The 17,394-nt window shown below is 35.9% G+C and overlaps 2 protein-coding genes across 2 annotated transcripts; one reads left to right on the forward strand and one right to left on the reverse strand.

Annotated features, from left to right (window-relative positions):
- The first annotated feature begins 72 nt into the window (after window positions 1-72).
- plekha3 (pleckstrin homology domain containing, family A (phosphoinositide binding specific) member 3) lies at window positions 73-5,435 on the forward strand. Its single transcript, XM_084100377.1, has 8 exons — window positions 73-446; window positions 835-951; window positions 1,057-1,212; window positions 1,946-2,082; window positions 2,221-2,391; window positions 3,847-3,890; window positions 3,995-4,104; window positions 4,268-5,435. Exons 1-8 carry the CDS (start codon window positions 407-409, stop codon window positions 4,387-4,389), a joined length of 897 nt encoding a protein of 298 aa, XP_083956503.1. The 5' UTR covers window positions 73-406; the 3' UTR covers window positions 4,390-5,435.
- A 481-nt stretch (window positions 5,436-5,916) lies between these two features.
- Window positions 5,917-13,821, reverse strand: gucy1b2 (guanylate cyclase 1, soluble, beta 2). The gene is given in 13 exon segments (XM_084100376.1): window positions 5,917-6,165; window positions 6,710-6,900; window positions 8,360-8,514; window positions 8,605-8,745; window positions 9,260-9,411; window positions 9,505-9,825; window positions 10,017-10,233; window positions 10,581-10,684; window positions 11,355-11,466; window positions 11,808-11,995; window positions 12,503-12,602; window positions 13,006-13,166; window positions 13,731-13,821. Coding segments are annotated over 13 exon segments (2,142 nt in total). The 5' UTR covers window positions 13,798-13,821; the 3' UTR covers window positions 5,917-5,932.
- Between the last annotated feature and the right edge of the window lie 3,573 nt (window positions 13,822-17,394).

Genomic DNA, 17,394 nt, shown 5'->3' on the forward strand with positions numbered 1-17,394 from the left:
AGAATGTACTGTGTGATGCTTTCGAGTGGCTTTCACTGTCTTTTCTATCTTACAGTGGAGTGGCTACACGGCGAAGAATCTCTAAGTAAAACGCCTCTTCCGGTTCAGCCTGTAAACAGTGATCTCATCCCTAATCTTGCTCCGTATGCCTTTAGTAGAATCTCACAGCATGTGCGGCGCGCAGTCTTCAGAGAAATGACCGTGAAAAAATATATATTGTTCTCGTTACCTAACGATCCGCCCGCTCTTTTGACATAATGACGATTAGATGGGGGTCATTGAGTTAGCCTGGAGCATGCTAGCATGCTAATTATCCTGTAAAGGGGGCAAACAAGCAGCTGCCTGGTGCAAGCTCTGTTAAAGCTGCTTTAAAGTGTTTTTCACCGGGGTTTCTGCTTGGAGAATAATGGAAGGAGTGCTTTACAAATGGACAAACTATATGACAGGTAAAAGTGAATGGCACTGTGGACACTTGAGCTGCATTCAGACAGAACACTGCAAGTATGCACAAGATGTACTCAGTTTGTATGATGATGTCTCTATACGACAGAGAGCTGCGGATATATGCAACATTGTTATATTGCGTTTTTAAAAATTGCTTCTTTTCTTATACGCTGTGTGTCTTTAAGGTGTTTTTGAATGTCAAAGCTCCATGTTAATATACCAAATATGTCATTAGTCAAACTTCCTTTCCTGTCATGTGATTGGTATGCTACCTGATTGTATGGAGTAACAAGACTAGTCATAAATCTCAAGTTTAGAATATTCAGAAATTGCATGTTTTGTTTGATTTAAATGTGTTTTTTTAAACCTAATAATTATGTTTTATGGAAGGATGGCAGCCAAGGTGGTTTGTGCTGGACAATGGCATTATTTCATACTATGATTCAGAAGATGACGTGTGTAAAGGCAGCAAAGGCAGTATTAAGATGTCAGTATGTGAAATTAAAGGTGAGATGACGTGTATCTTATCAGCAAAATCTTCCTTCTATTCTTTACGAGAAAATAAACTGGTTATTTTTATGTAATTTTGTTACTTCCTCATGTTTGCTCCAGTTCACCCAACGGACAACACCCGTCTGGAGCTGATCATACCAGGGGAGCAGCATTTTTACGTGAAGGCTGTGAATGCAGCGGAGAGGCAGAAGTGGCTGGTGGCTCTGGGGAGCTCCAAAGCTGGACTCATTGACACTAGAACCAAAAAAGAAAGGGGTAGGGCTTCTCTGAAAATGTTCTGATCTTTTCATATCATTTGTCTCTTATTATTCCCTCATGCCTTCTCATAGCAAAAGACTCAACTCACAGTAAATGATTGGTAACACTTTATAATAACCAAAATAAACTTACGTATATGTATTTATATATGTGTATATATAAATATATATATATATATATATATATATAAATCTGTGTATATTAGTGCTGCCAAACATAACAGTATATATATATATATACTGTTATGTTTGGCAGCACTAATATACACAGACACACACACACACACACACACATTCTTGTACATCTATCTTTATGAGGACATTCATTGACACAATGCAATCTCTAGCCGCTTACCCTAACCTTACCCATCACAACTAAGTGCCTAACCCGAACCCTTACCCTAAACCTACCCTTAACCTAATTATAACCTTGTCCCTAAAACCAAGTCTTGACCCTCAAACAGGCTTTTAAAGGGGTCTCAGAAAGTGAGGACTGGCCAAAATGTCCTCACTTTACTCTCTTTGTCCTCACTCCAATGGTCTAAAACTCAGACTGGTCCTCACAAAGATAGTTGTACAAGTACACACACACACACACACATTCAGATCAGAGACAAAAGGCTCTCATATACTGAATTAATGTTTCCTAGTTGAACATCGGTAATCCTGACTGCTAAGCAATAAGAAGTGCCATTAACAGTTGCATTTCCTCTCCTAATGCGTTTTTGCAGATTTAACAGAAACCACAGAATCACTGAAAACCAAGATGTCGGAGCTGCGTCTGTACTGTGACTTACTAATGCAGCAGGTGCACACTATTCAGGAGTCTGTGGAACAGGAAGGAGAATCTACTGTGGCCAGCACTGAGGTTAGACACTCACTCAGCTGTTTTTTCATTCGCACCACAGTAATCACAGCAATTATTGGTGGATCTGATATAAAAAAAAGGTTATCATAGAAATCTAGTCTTTTAAACCAAATGGTTGTATTTTCTTATATTTCCCAGACAAGGAATGAGGCGTCCTCATTACTGAGTGCCACCTGTGAAACCTTCATCAAAACACTGGAAGAATGTATGAAAATCGCCAGTTCCAAGTTCCAGACTGACATGTTGCAATCCAGTCCATCTGATTCCATAATGTCCCCTGTGTACCCCTCTCCCGTCCAGATGTCTCGGGTAAAGACACAAGCACAAATCACATACAGTCTACCTTCATTTTTTTAATTTTTACCTGAATAAAGTTCCTTTTGCTATTTGTGTGTAATATGGTTATTTTATTTGAGATACAAATTATTTGGTTGAATCTTACAATATCATGTCTAGGTCATATTTGACCCCAAAATCAATAGGGGAAAACATATAAAGAGTATGTATATAGGAAAAACATAAAGAATATGTAGCTTGTTTTTTTGCTTTACATTTGCATTATTTTCATGACAATTAAAATAATTTATCAATTAAAGTGCAGTAAGCAATTTCTGAGAATCATTGTTGAACAGTGTTTATATTTGAAATCAACCTAAACAAACACACACCTCCCTTCATTTCTCCACCCCCAAAATGCACAAACACACAATGCAGGAGTGGATGTCTCTTTATCATAGCTGAAGCGAAGCGCAATAAAGCTTTGCGAAAGATGACGAACAAAAAATAAACACACAGTACACGAGTATATACAAGCAATAGTTCGTTGTTAGTCGACAGCAGCACATAAAACTCAAAACCAATGTTACTCACGTATGGAGCAGAAATAACACAACCTCGGCGTCCGCTTTCCACTTAGGTTTCTCCAGTGCTGGAAAGCTTTTCTAATATTAACGCAGGTCCTAAAACTCTTGCCTGATCATAACCCTTCTTTTCCCAGTGATATTCTTATGAGCTTTTCTCTTTTGTAATGTCTCTCAGCCATCTCTCCTTCTACAGTCTCCCTTCAAATCTCCCTCTCTCTCCTCCCCCATCATGAGTGGACACGCCCCTTACTGCTGATTGGCTACAAGTCTGTTGTGGTGCTCGGTCCTATCCACTTTCCACAGCATTTTCAGAAATTGCTTACTGCACCTTTAAATTAAGCACATTTTTCTCATATAATTAAATCTTTGCCTATTTAATAATTGATATTTTTCACATTAATGTAATGAAAATATTTTTTTATTTTGTTTATGGAAAATAAATTACAAAATGTTTCATTTTGGGGTGAAATATGACTTGGGCATGTTCTTTACTCACCCATTTATTGGGAAGATGTATGACAGTGCTATTTTAGTATTATTTATATATTATAGTATTTATCAATCATTTGAATTTATCATTTATTGTTATATTTTCAGTTTTCATTTTACTATATATATATTTATATATAGCCTATATATATAATTTTATATACATTTTTATATAAATATATTTAAAATTTTAAATATAATTTAAAATATAATCTTTAATTTATTTTATTTTTTGTGATTTTTGTACTTCAGAATAATGTTTCTAGTTTTCGTTTTTCATGTAATATTTGATCTTTATTTCAGTTAATGAAATAGTTTTGGTTAGTCAGTTTTAGTTAACCATAACACCACTGTTCTGGCATGTGATTGTTCATAAATTTTATGTCAAACATTTTTTATTCTTATTGCGTAGATGAAGCGGTCGATCAGCCATCCCGGCACCTACAATTATGAAAGGTACACAATGTTTACAAAATATACAGACTTCTTGTTTTCAGTCCAGACAGCTTACGCTGTTATTTTCTGAGTGGCTATAAATGCAGGTGCTGTTTTCCTTCAAGGTCGAGCTTGCCAAAAGAGTGCATGGCATTGCAGAAGTCCACCCAGAGGCGGACGCGGACATGCTCCGACACAGAGGCTCACAGCGACAGAGGGGCCGAGGATATGGAGCGTGAGTCTCACACACACACACACACCATTGAACCTACACACAGATCAGATTCAAGGCTTGCGCAGTCACTGAAGCTTGAATAAATTATTATTGTTGTGGCCCTAAAAATGATCGGCAGTAACATAAACAAAAGTGATCACTTCACCTCTTGTGTTTTTCACAGGCTTGATGTTTCACAGAGCCAACATCAACGGTGACTCCACTCCGAGTATCCCAGAAGAGGTTGGAACGAGCACAAAGTTCCTGTCGGAAACTGACACTCCGGAATCTGACCTTTCCCTCTGAACCATGCGAGACGGATCATGAGACGGGGAATAAAAGGAAAACGCGTACTGCTATGCAGTCAAAGATTGCAGCATTGTATAGATGGATTTGACTTCTAGTGTTGTATTTCTTGATGATGAAGAATTCGGCGGCACTTTATAAAAACAGATGATGAAGAAAACAGTCTGATTTGAATGTTTATACTCTTCCAGGTATTTTAAGAAATTCGTTTGCCTTGATGCTAAGATGTTTTTCCTTTTTTTGTGATACATAATTATTACTGTATCCCTTCAGTGAAGAGTTGAAGATGTTTGTACTGGATTTTTAATGTGTTGTGCAGTTGCCTTTGTTAAATGGGAACCTTGCTGAAAAGGTTTTTGTTACTGTGCCAAGGGGTTGTGCGTACGTGCTGACATTAACTTCAAAGATTTGGTTTTTTATTCACTCGGCATGCAGTGTTGTTCATTAGTTTATGATGCAGAATACATTTATTTATTTTTGTATGTCACTAGAGTCCCCCCCCCCCCCCCCCCCAAAAAAAAACAAACAACAACATTTTTTGGCCTTAATTCTTCGCATGGAGGAATTTGATCTACTAATTATTGTAATGTTTGGTAAAACTTATTAAAAAGATTTAGCAAGATTATTAATTATTTAATCTCCAAAAATATAAGAGTGTCTGGTTACACTTTACAATAAGGTCCCATTAGTTAACGTTAGTTAAAGCATTAACTAACAATGAGCAATATATATGTTACAGTATTTATTATTCTTTGTTGATGTTAGTTAATAAAAAATACAGCTGTTCATTGTTAGTTCATGTTAGCTCAGGTCCATTGAATAATATTAACAGATACAACTTTTTATTTTAATATTGTAAATGTTGTAATGTCTTTTTTCACTGTTCATGTTAATTAATGCAGTTGATTAATGTTAACAAATGGTACCTAATTGTAAAGTGGATTTCATAAGTATGATACGAGTTGTTGTTTTTTTAAATATTATCTGTAATCATGTTTTCCTCAAACACAGAGGCAAAGAGAATTAATAATACATAAGAAACATTTTCATGCAGTCATGTTTTTATTTGAGAGAAAAAGAGAGATCGCATGGTGTTGAATGACACTGAATAATTAGTTCCCATGTTACCTAACAGACGGCAGATCCCTGTACAGCAACAGTATGTTTATCTACCTCTGGTCATCTGTGTTTGCCATCTGATTTCCACATGAAAACAGTCTATAATAAGTGATTAATTTCTCCAGAGGGAGATTAGCTTTCTCAGCGGGGAGGTGCTACAGCCGGCCATCACCAGCGGACAACCAAGCAGGTGCAAATGAGCACTGGGAATCAGCATGAAGACTTGCTTTTCCCAAATGATAAATCTGTATCAACAAAGCAGAAATCCCCTGCTGTTTCTTGAAGAGTTGTGAAAAACAGTCATTATACACCACACAGAGCATGTGGTACCGCCTATTTTTGGTTACGGCTGTTAATTTGTAGTACTGGCCCTCTGAACGGCAGGCTTGAAATTCAATCTTCTTAAAACTTGCTGATGTTGGGACTAAAGTATCGAGCAGAACTTGGTATTAATGCTGTCTGAATGAAGACCATTGTGTAGATGTCTAAAGTCAGTGGGGTTGTCGTACGCTGGTGTGACATCGAACTGAATTAAATGATCAGGGGAGATTTTGCCTGACTGGAGAGATGATGATGCATGACTTTTTTCGTTCTCAACCTTTTCCTCCATTTTTGTGTCCTCTTTCTGCACATAATTTGCATCTTCATGGCTCTCCTCTGTGCAAATGACAATACGAACAAAAGCATACATGTAAATACACTGCTTAAAAATTAAGCAGCACAACTGTTTTCAACAATGATAATAAGAAATATTTCTTGGACAGCAAATCATCATATTAGAATGATTTCTGAAGGATCATGTGACACTGAAGACTGGAGTAATGATGCTGAAAATTCAGCTTTGCCATCACAGGAATAAATTGCATTTTAAAATGTCTTCAAATCAAAAACAGTTATTTGAAATTGTAATAATATTTCACAATATTACTGTTTTTACTATATCTTTAATTAAATAAATGCAGCCTTGGTGAGTCTTTTGAACAATATTTTGCAATATGTAACTGGGTCTCTCCAACAAAAAGCCTTAAAAAGACTCCTGTGATGGGTTTATATACTGTATAATATTACAAATATCTAAAAAAAACAGGTCTTAGACTAACCCTAACCCTAAAATCTGTCCGGATAATAAGAATGTGTCGAAATGAACAACATGTCCTACTTTAGTGCATGGAAGGCCAATGAGTCAAAAGAGTTTCCTCACCCTTCGAGTCATCTGTCACGACCTCTGTGTCTTCCTGGTACACGCACGTCTCTCCGTCGACCAAACCCATGATCTGTTCATCACTCTTTTGGAGGTTCTTCAGCAGGAAGTATGTTCTCATCAGCCCTTTGCCTTTCACCTCGATCTCACCCCTCTCAGCGATCTCAAAGATTCCTTTGTCCTTTAACACACTGTGGACAAGAAGTCATGTTCTGTTTAGTGCTATTCTTAGATCTGGATTTCAGTGGCTACACACAGAAGGCCTCAGTGCTTATCAAGACCTCGCTTGTCTCTTATCCTCACCAAGGCTGCATTTATTTGATTAAAAAATACAGTAAAAACAGTATTGTGAAATATAATTACAATTTAAAAGAACTAATTTATATTTTAATATGGTTTCAAACGTAATTTATTCCAGTGACGGCAAAGCTGAATTTTCAGCATTATTACTCGAGCCTTCAAGGCAAGGCTCAAGAAACATTTCATATTATTATTAATGTTGCAAACAGTTGTGCTGCTTAATTGTTGTTTTGGAAACCATGATTTAAAAAAAATTCAAGATTCTTTGATGAATAGAAAGTGTATGAGAAATATTTTGTAATATTGTAAATGTCTTTACTGTTACATTTAATTAAATAAAGTTATGCAGAGGTGGACAAAGTACACAACTTCCTTACTTGAGTGAAAGTACAAATACTACTGTACTGGTCAAATATTACTCCGTTACAAGTAAAAGTTGTAAATACAGATTTTTACTTAAGTAAATGTACAAGTACTCGTTTTTAAAAGTACTTAAGTATCAAAAGTAAAAAGTAAATGTCAATGCACTGTTTTATTATTGTTGCATTGTTGTATGTAATAATTGCCTCTGAATCTATGCCTACCTACCCTCATATCAATATCAAATTTATTTCTAGAACACAGTTCCAGATTGAATGTGAGACTGAATAAGTGCACTCAATAACGTCCACAATGGTTTCGGACAACCAAATGGCTGTTCCCTCAAATAGTGCCCTGTTTAAAGTTTTTTTGGCTTTTATGAATATGTCAGCCTTACTGTTATCTATAAGCTAGTGTGTTCCAAAAAAATGACAAAATTCACATTTAGAAGACCAAACCCCACGTTAAAAATGAAAATCAGGTTGATGTCAGAATATAACATCAGATTGACGTTAATCTCCAACATTGGACAGACGTTATATTTTGGTTGAAAATTAAAAACGGGTTGACGTCAGAAACCAACATCAGTCGGGTTCTGACGTCAACCCGACTTTCAGTTCCAACCAAAATCCAACATCTGTCCGACGTTGGATGACGACGTCAAAAATGACGGTTCTGATGTCAATCTGACTTTCATTTCCAACCAAAATGTAACCCTGCAACTAAAATCATCCCCTGACTGACGTACTTTCTACTCAAGGACCTTGACAGAAATGTAGTGGAGTACAAAGTCTGATATTTGTCTTTCAAATGTATATTGAAGTTATAGTAAAAGGTTTCCAGAAAAAAAATAATACTCAAGTAAGGTACAGATACTCAAAAAGTGAACTCAAGTACAGTACTCAAGTAAATGCACTTTATTACTGTCCACCTCTGCATTTAGGCCATGTGACAATAGGAATCTAAACCCATTCAAAAACTAGCATTCACCTGTATGTGAAGGGGCTCACGTGTATGTGATCAGGGACTCCGTGGCTCTCCATTCGAGAGGCTGTATTGACAGTGTCTCCAAACAAGCAGTACCGTGGCATCTTATCACCTACAACACCAGCCAAAACTGGACCGGTGTGCAGGCCAACTCGGATCTAGATTGACAATAAATCAATTAATTAAACAAATTACAAGAGCATATTGAGCTTCTATTTACATAGAGCCGACTGTTTAAACACACATACCTGAATGGGCTGTCCTGTGACAGGGCTAGTCACCTCCCTTGCAGCAATTCTCATACCGAGGGCAAAGTTTGCCACACGCTCCGCATGTGTTTCTGTAGGAATGGGCACACCGCCAACCACCATGTAAGCATCACCTATCGTCTCTACCTGTTGTGAGACAGTATAATTTTGTTAAATTTTTTTATTTCTCTTTGATTAATTGTAAGTGAATTATCCAATACATTCTGAAGGTTTTCCTTATAATTTATGTATAAATAATAACATGATTTTTATAAATAAAATATATATAAAATATATTAAATTACAAAATAAAGTAATATCATAATAAAATATACTAATTATTATAATAATATATATATATATATATATATATATATATATATATATGATTAGATTTTATATATATATATTTTATAGATTTTTTATTTATATAAAGCAAATCACTATATATATATATATAGTGACTTGCTTTATATAAATAAAAAATATATTATATTAATTATAAAATATAGTAATATCATTAAATTATATTAAATATTACAAAAATATATAAATTTAATATATAATCAAATAAAAGTATGTGTGTGTGTGTGTGTTTCTGTGTGGATAGATGGATAGATAGATAGTAAACAATTGGAACAACCAATCCCACACAAACCTTATAGACAGTATGAATGTTTGTAAGACGATCAAATCTGGAATACATTGCGTTGAGCATGTTGACTATCTGAATGGGTTCGCAGGCTGCGCAGATGTTAGTGAAGGTTACCACATCACTGAAAAGGATGGTGCACACTTTGAATTCACCTGAAAGATTAACAGAATGAGTCTGATCCATGTATTGAATGGAAAATGACAAGTATAAGAGTGTTCTGTAGGGTGTTCCTCTGGTTTCTTTACCTGCCTCTACTCTTTTGCCCTCTTTAAGCTGGTTGGCAACGTGTGTTGGCAACATGGCATAAAGGAGCTTTTCTGATTTTTGCTTTTCGATCTCTAAGTTGCGTGAGAGGATTCTTAACTCCTCCTTCTTCCTCTCTAGCTGATTGGAGAGCTCGATCTCCGCCAGCCTCTGCTGGTTGAGCAGGATCAGATCTCGCGTGGTGTCGTGCTGGGCGATGTCTGCCAGGTGAAGACCCCTTTCCTCCAGTTCTTGGAGGCTTCGTAGCTTAGGAGAGCATAGATAGATCATGCAGTTCAGTGACTCCATCCACATCATCTGTCCTAAAACACACACGCATGCAAATGAATCATCAACCGATAGGATATATGCAAAAAAAAGTTTGCGAAATTACATAAAGATAATTTTACACTTATTTTGGAAGTAACAAAGGAAACCACTTTTCTCAATTAGAATCGTCTACGCACATAATAGCACAATTATCGAGAGCAATAAATCTCTGTGGATGAAATACCTCGCAGTTTGAGCGTGGCCTGGTTTTGCTGGATCTCTGGTAACATTTCTCTCCTGGTCTTCAGCACAAACTGGCTGTTGATGAACTTTTTGATGCTCTGGATGTTGCAGGTGACCTCTGGGTGAACAATGGTGAAGTATTCATCCAGACGGATACCTGAGGTCTGCAGTCCGGGAACAAACTTCTGAATGTTGACACCTGTGTGCTTCACCACCAGCTAAAAAGAAAAGGTTAAAACGGTTCAAAACGAAAGTGTGTTTAACATTTGAATTGTTAATAAAAGATATACAGAGTTAGGGCCGGTTCACACAGAACGTGTTTTTGCTGTTAAAAACGCGAGAAACGCAGGTCAGTGGAACGAAAAAGTGTTAAAATGTGAACTTATATTAACTTGAGAGTTGCGTGTTTGCACGTCATGCACGAGATGCTGCAAAAGAAGCGAGACGCAAGTGCAACGGTTTAAGACGTCCGTCTAGCACGTGTTTACTTGGTAAAACAATGGGAAAGTATCGCAGTGGGATGGAAAAATGCATTCTGTGTGAACTGGCCCTTATACTTCCTTACGTTTTGATCAAAAACGATGTGAAAGGGAAAAGCATTACAGAAAGCTTGTTCGTCAATCCACAGTCTTTTTGGGTAGCTGGGTGTGAATGATTGCCGCAGATTGCCTTGAGAGAGATACAAATGTAAAACCATTAATTCACGTAATATTTGAAAAACATGCCAAATCAGGAAAAAAATTATTTGTTATAGTGGGGTCCAACAAAATGTAATTTTTTAAAATAGTTTTATTAGCTTTTACTGTTATATTTTTAGTTTTCATGTTAATTTTAGTTTAATATTCATTATGTGCTTGTCATTTTATTTTAAATATTGTAGGTTTATGTAGGTTTAATTTATTTCTATGTCGGTTTTTGTTTAATTATTTGTTTTAAACATGAAAACGTGTGTGAAAACAAAATCTGACAGAATGCTGCAGTCGGATAGATTGAATGAACGTTAAAGCCTATTGTAGTTTGTTTAACCAATATTATCACTTAAATATATATATTATAAATATTTTGAAACAAATTTCCATGACTTTTCCAAAAAATTCTGGGTTTATTTATTTTTCCAAAACTATTCCAGGCCTGGAAATTGCTATTTTAAAATTCCATGAGTTTTCCAGGGTTTTCATCACCGTAAGAACCTTTGATTTTCCCCCCTAAAACCTTTAAAACGTTAATTAAAACACATACTAATTAAACTAGTTATTTTGTTTTCTTGTAATTAATTCAAATGTGCTGTATAGTGCCAAAAGCAAAAACAGTAGTTAGTGTGACTGAATATCTGTCAAACCTTGGCCCAACATGACAATGCTCCTCACAATCTCCCATGGAGATCGTTTCCTTGGACACAGCTGCAGGTTGGCATACCTGGCCGTCATCCTTTTCATTGTCTCCTCCTTGTCCTGTTGATATAGCAGTTGTCATGGTTACATACTTTCAAACATGCTACTTATGATTTCAAAATGACAAAGACAGCAGACAGTTGAGAGTCTAGACCTACTTAAACATTCATGATGATTCTGAAACTGATTTAAGTGTCTGATCTTTGATCAGGTAAGACTTCTTGAAATGTTAACACTCCTTTATTGTGTTATGATAATGCCAAAGCAGCTGATATGCACTTTGAAAAAGAATACTTTTAAAAAAAAGCATTTAACATCTTAGAGAGATGTTAAAATATAATGTACGAGAGAAATACACAACAGTTCCATATTTTCTGCAATGTCTTCCTGGACTTACACACCTCTTTCTCTGCTTGTATTTCCTCTTCACTGCCTTTCTGAGGCTTTCTTTTGGCCACCTTTTCCTTCTGTACCATGTGGAAAACTACATGTTCCTTCTTTCCAGTGCGCTCATCTTCTTCTGACTGGTTCAGAATGGTCATCGTAACCTCACTGTCAAAGAAATCCTTCGCCACAGCCTCAATAATACCTGGCCAACATTTATAAATACAACTTTAATACAATTTTAATTGATAAAATGTGCTTATGATCACAAAGAAAATTCTTTAATGTATAGTTGCATATAAAAAAAAAAATTTTTTTAATATATGTTCTAAACAGAGCAGATTAAAGAAAAAAAAAATTCACATTGAAAATATAACTATTTAGTGTACAACCTAAATGCCAAAATATAGTACAAAATGTACACCAAATTTTGCCTCAGGAGGCTTTTTTTTTTTTTTTTACTAAATTCAAAGATTTAAAATGTTTTGGACTATTTAAATAGGCCTATATTTAGATTTTAATAAATATGATTCTTTCAAACAAAAAAAAGAAGAAACATAAGTAACTAAATTGTATTGAAATATATATATGAATATATTTTCACATCTAATTTAACAAAATATTTTGGCAATTTTATGTAGGCTATCTAAAAAATATATTTTGCTGTATGGGGTTGCTGATAGCTTTATTCCTTTCATGTTAAAACTCTCACCTGGCACAATATGATAAAGTCCTTTCCTGTCTGAGTAATAGTGAAGAAGAATTCGGCCATCATCCATCCGCTCCACGCGAAAGGACGGAGCATTCATGGCCTAAGTAAAAAGGTGTGCCAAGTTACAAACCATAATAAGTTCATAGTTTTTATTATGTACTCAAACATTTGTACAAACAAAACACTGAGCCAACATCAAATGTCATTTTAAAACATTTGCAAAGGAAGTGGCCTATAATAAGTGGACTGAGATTACATTTGGACTGAGATTAATTTTTAATTAAACACTGTATGATTCACATAGAACATGTCTTTGAGTTCCACGGCGCTGCATTTTTATTGTTTTTCTATGTCTTTTGTCTCGCACATGACACGGCATTCTAAAAACAAAGTTCAACTTTTTAAAAAATGTGTCTCTAGAACTTTTTTTCTGTACACTGACCAGCATCTCATGTTTTTGCTTTTAAAAGTTTTGAGTTTTGAGAAGCATTGAGTATTCTGACCTCATAAGATAATGCCAAATAACTGTGTAGAGCATCAAGATTTTCAATGAATTCCACCAGGTTTCCACCGAGAGTTCGCAGCATAGTGTCATATCCCGACATCTTACAAAAGCTGAAAAAGTATTCTCCAAACAGCTTCAAAACCACCTCGGAGGAGACATCTAGAAGAAAAATGAAACAGAACTTGCATTCAGGAAGCAGTTCAATTTCATTTTCAATTGCGTTTAGGTCATTGCGAGACCAGTTGAGTGGAGTTCAGGTGTGTGACCCACTCAGAGATTCACACCTGTCCTTGTCCACTTACTCTCAGGGACATATTGGAGGACAGGTTAGGACATCAACCATCATGATGCCCAGTGGACTATTCCCTCAGTAGGGAAATAGTTAGCACTCTCTCAGACACTTGGCCAATGTCTGCAAGTCCCCAAGGACATTGTGACAAGGCAATTGTGAGGCTTTTCACGGTCTGCTCGCTCTTTTCTCAAAAATGTATACACAGACAGACATTTAAAAGAGGATCCAAACAAAAACTGGCCTTTTAAAGAAGTGAAACATTCTGGTGAGTCAGACAAAGTCCCTAACCAGCTGTTGAAAGAAGGTTCCTTAGCTGACATATATAGACAAACATAAATGCAAATAAACACAAATACATATAGATCTAAAACTAGCTTGCAGTTACAGGGAACAATATCATACTAAGATTCTTAATACAAAATTATGCTCACCCAGCATTTTACAAGCCTCTTCCACTAAACGAAGAGTGATGAGATCGTCATAGATTTCATAGGTCATAAACGTCTCCTGGACCCCGGCCAGTAATCTAGGACAGATTTTGTTTAGTCGAAACAAACTACAAATCTCTCCATGATTCTTTACATTGTATACAGACCTCAGTTTCTCCCATGTTTCTTCTCCAAACCTTTCAATGACCAGTGACTTCAGACAAGTATTGATAAAGCCGTACTGTGAGACAAACACACCGTTAATTGAAAGCTGCTGGAATACTGTACATTGTGTGGTATATTAATGGAAAAAAAAATGTTTAAAAGTTTTTTACTTACCATTTCTCCAAACCACAAACAAACTGTTGCAATCCCAAACTTGTAGACTCTATACTCTCTCCACACTGAGCAGAAGGAGATGCTCTTTAAATTATGGCGTGTAGATTATGCAGACTCATGCAGATACACAGACACTCCCACTCTACCATACTCTTACATAGATTAATGCATGCCCACATACACACATCTGATGATAAAGAAATCACTGCTCTCTCAACTAGGGGAACAGGGATGCATTTTAAAGAGAATGTTTCACTTTGCAATTATTCTCATATTGGAAACTCTAACCTGTTACATTTGTAGACAGGCCTAGGCCTATACCATAAATTCAAGTGCCCATATTATGCTTTTTCGAATATTCCCTTTCATGCAGTGTGTAATATAGCTGTTTGTGAACGTAAAGGGTCTGCAAAGTTGTAAAGTTGAAAGTGCACAATAAATAAAGTTTTTGTCTCCCAAATGAAAGAATCAACTAATCAAACGACCTAAATGAGTAGTCTGGAATTTCAGTCTTACTTCAGTGACCTGCATACGTAAAGTGGGAATGCATTTGCATAATGCCCACCTATGGTCTTCACTGCGCTGCCAGCGAACAACGTCTACTTTGACCCAACCTCAAACACTGTAGCTGGTTGGTGTTTTGTTCATGTCGAGAAGACACTGTTTTCTGCTCTGCAAAAGCAAATTCCAACTTCTAAAGGATGAGGATGTGAAGAGTCAGTGGTTAAAATTACCACAGCGATACAATAGCCTTTTGATGATTGCTTCTCAAATCTCCATGAGGTCTAAATGGGATTTACAAAATACTTATCCATTAAAGATAGGACTTTATTTGGACCAACTTGTTTCCCAGAATCACAACCTGTAAGTATGATTAATTATTTTCTACCAGGTGTTCAAAATTCATAGTTTTGTGTTTTATATTGTGTAGGTCTCTGGCTAACTGGCTAATTTGTGTTATTACTGTCTTACTGAAATAGTTATGTTGTGTGTGGGCCCAATATGACCAAAAATTGTGTCCATCAATGCAGATTGTCTGTTGTTCTTACTCATTTGAATAATGATAAAGGATGGAGCAAGATTTGTTTTTACAAACTTTAATGTTACATCAGTCATTCACGTTAGTGCATGGGTAACGTATGAGCTGTTATTGATACAGTTAATAATAAAGTTATGCTGATGGTGAGGAATTACAGTTGCAACGTTTCATATTGTACCTCAAAATCGTATCGCTTAGAAACATCCTGCTCAAGTCGTCCTTGCGATGGAGGTTCGGGTTGAATAACTAGTTCTTCCAATGTTTCATCATCGGACTCACCCTCGGACTGATATGGTAAAATCGACGCCATCGTTACTGTCTTTACAGTGTGTACAATCTCTGAGCTTTAGGAAGCATCCGGAGCTGAAGTTCAGATATGGTGATGTGCATTTCGACACGCACTGGCAGACAAATCACAACAGACTCACTGGGCCATCTTACCAATCAGAGCAGAGCAGGCTCGCGGAAAGGAGGGATCAATAGAGACTGAATCTTCGGACAACTCGTTTGAGAATCATTGAAAAATCGGGTGATGTGCAATGTATATTATGTGAAAATTATTATTATTATTATTATTTTTTAACCTTGATGCATGTATAGGCTATCTGCTGTGGGAGACATCCAAAACAAAATTAGCAACCTTTAAAATAGCATATTTAGGGGCATATTATATAGCATATTATATAGGGGCATTTTGAATGTTTCAATAGATCAGTGATGCTTGATTCTCTCTTCTTTCTTTTTTTCCTTATTTTTTTTTTTTAAGCGGGAAATCATGAACTGTCTTAACCCTAGTCATAGGTGTTGTTGCACAAGCTTAGAAATGCTTTCTCTTTCACTTTAATATCCACCAATTGAAAACTTTGTTTTAGATGGAAAGTACAGTGCATAACCAATCTTATAATCAAGAGTGAAACAGAATACTTAAGATTATATTTAGGGAAAATCTATAATTACACTGCCTTCCCTTACACCCTAAACCTTACCAAACTTGTACCTTATATACCCGTATCCCACCTCAATAGCAGAAAAAGAGTTTTGCAATATGAACACAAAAAATGCATTATACTTATTTTTTGATGTAGGCCTAAGTAGGCATCATAGCAGTTAAGGACACACATTATGAAAGTGTGACCCGATTCTGTTCTGTTTTATTTAATAGGATGCCTGTGTGCAATTTGTCATGTGGCCTAAAATTAAATGGTGTAACAGATTTCCTGAGTGCACTAAAAATGATCAAAATGGGCTTTATTATTTTAATTATATTTTGATATGAAGGAACATGCTGCATTAATATTTATCTCCGCTATATTTTTATTTAACTCTCTCCAACTCACAGAACCTACTGACTGCTCAAATTAGCCTCATTTTTATTTTTACCTAGAAAAAAAAAAAAATCTGAAATAGCAGCATGCGTTTACCTGAAATGTCCCAGTATAGCCTGTATTTGTCAATAGAATGTTACCATAGCTACAAGTTTCTGTTATAGCCTACTTTTTCATTATATCAGAATAATAGTATTGCATGTGTTTAAATTCAAATTTTCCATCTTGGAAATGAGGAGGATAAGAGACGTTAGAAAAATCTGAAATAGGCCCTATTGGAAGTTCAGGGAAAGTTTCGTGGAAACTCTAGTAAAACTCCGCATGCAGGTGGATGTAATAAAAGCCGCGGGTAGTTCTTGAGTCTCACAGTTGCTACACTGTAGCAAGTCTAGGCATATCCTTGAGAAAGTACCGTAAGAAGACACCTTAGGTCACTTTTAAGTGTTTCTGAAGACCTTTGGACTCCCTATTTTACATTTGATGGTTATTGTGCAGGGAATCTACCTTCAGGTGCAATAAAATCTAGTTTAAAAGCTGCGTCTGCTGACGCTATAACCGCATTTGACGTTCGTCGCATTGACAGACGAGGCGAAATCAATCAGATAAAATCAAGGTAAGATTTGATTATTTTTTCAGCTTCTGTCCATTTTTTCTTTATGCAGTGAATGTGTCTTCTTCCAAATGCAAAGTTCTTAAAGTAGGTCAGACTTTGAATCAGGCAAAATTATAGACCTAGTGAGCCTACATTTTTAGCATCATAGGTTAGCTCCCGACAATCTTAAATTAATCACTAATGATAGTCCATTTCGGTTAAAATCATAGATTATATAATACATTAGTCATCATGGTTATGAAAAAGTTGTCTGAGGATAAGCTGGTTTTACTCTAGCGCAGACACAACAGTTGTTTATTCAGTTTTTAAACAAATATATAAGGCTATAAATGTTTTTTAAACTTAATAAAA

This window comes from Abramis brama (genome assembly GCF_963993115.1).
Source record: "Abramis brama genome assembly, chromosome: 23".
In the NCBI taxonomy this organism is placed as follows: Eukaryota; Metazoa; Chordata; class Actinopteri; order Cypriniformes; family Leuciscidae; genus Abramis; species Abramis brama.

Excerpts from the sequence above, each read along its gene's own strand:
- plekha3 (XM_084100377.1), top strand. The coding sequence starts at position 407 with ATGGAAGGAGTGCTTTACAAATGGACAAACTATATGACAG. Across the intron at positions 2,392-3,846 it reads CTCCCGTCCAGATGTCTCGG|ATGAAGCGGTCGATCAGCCA; the intron begins GTAAAGACACAA and ends CTTATTGCGTAG. Across the intron at positions 3,891-3,994 it reads GGCACCTACAATTATGAAAG|GTCGAGCTTGCCAAAAGAGT; the intron begins GTACACAATGTT and ends TTTTCCTTCAAG.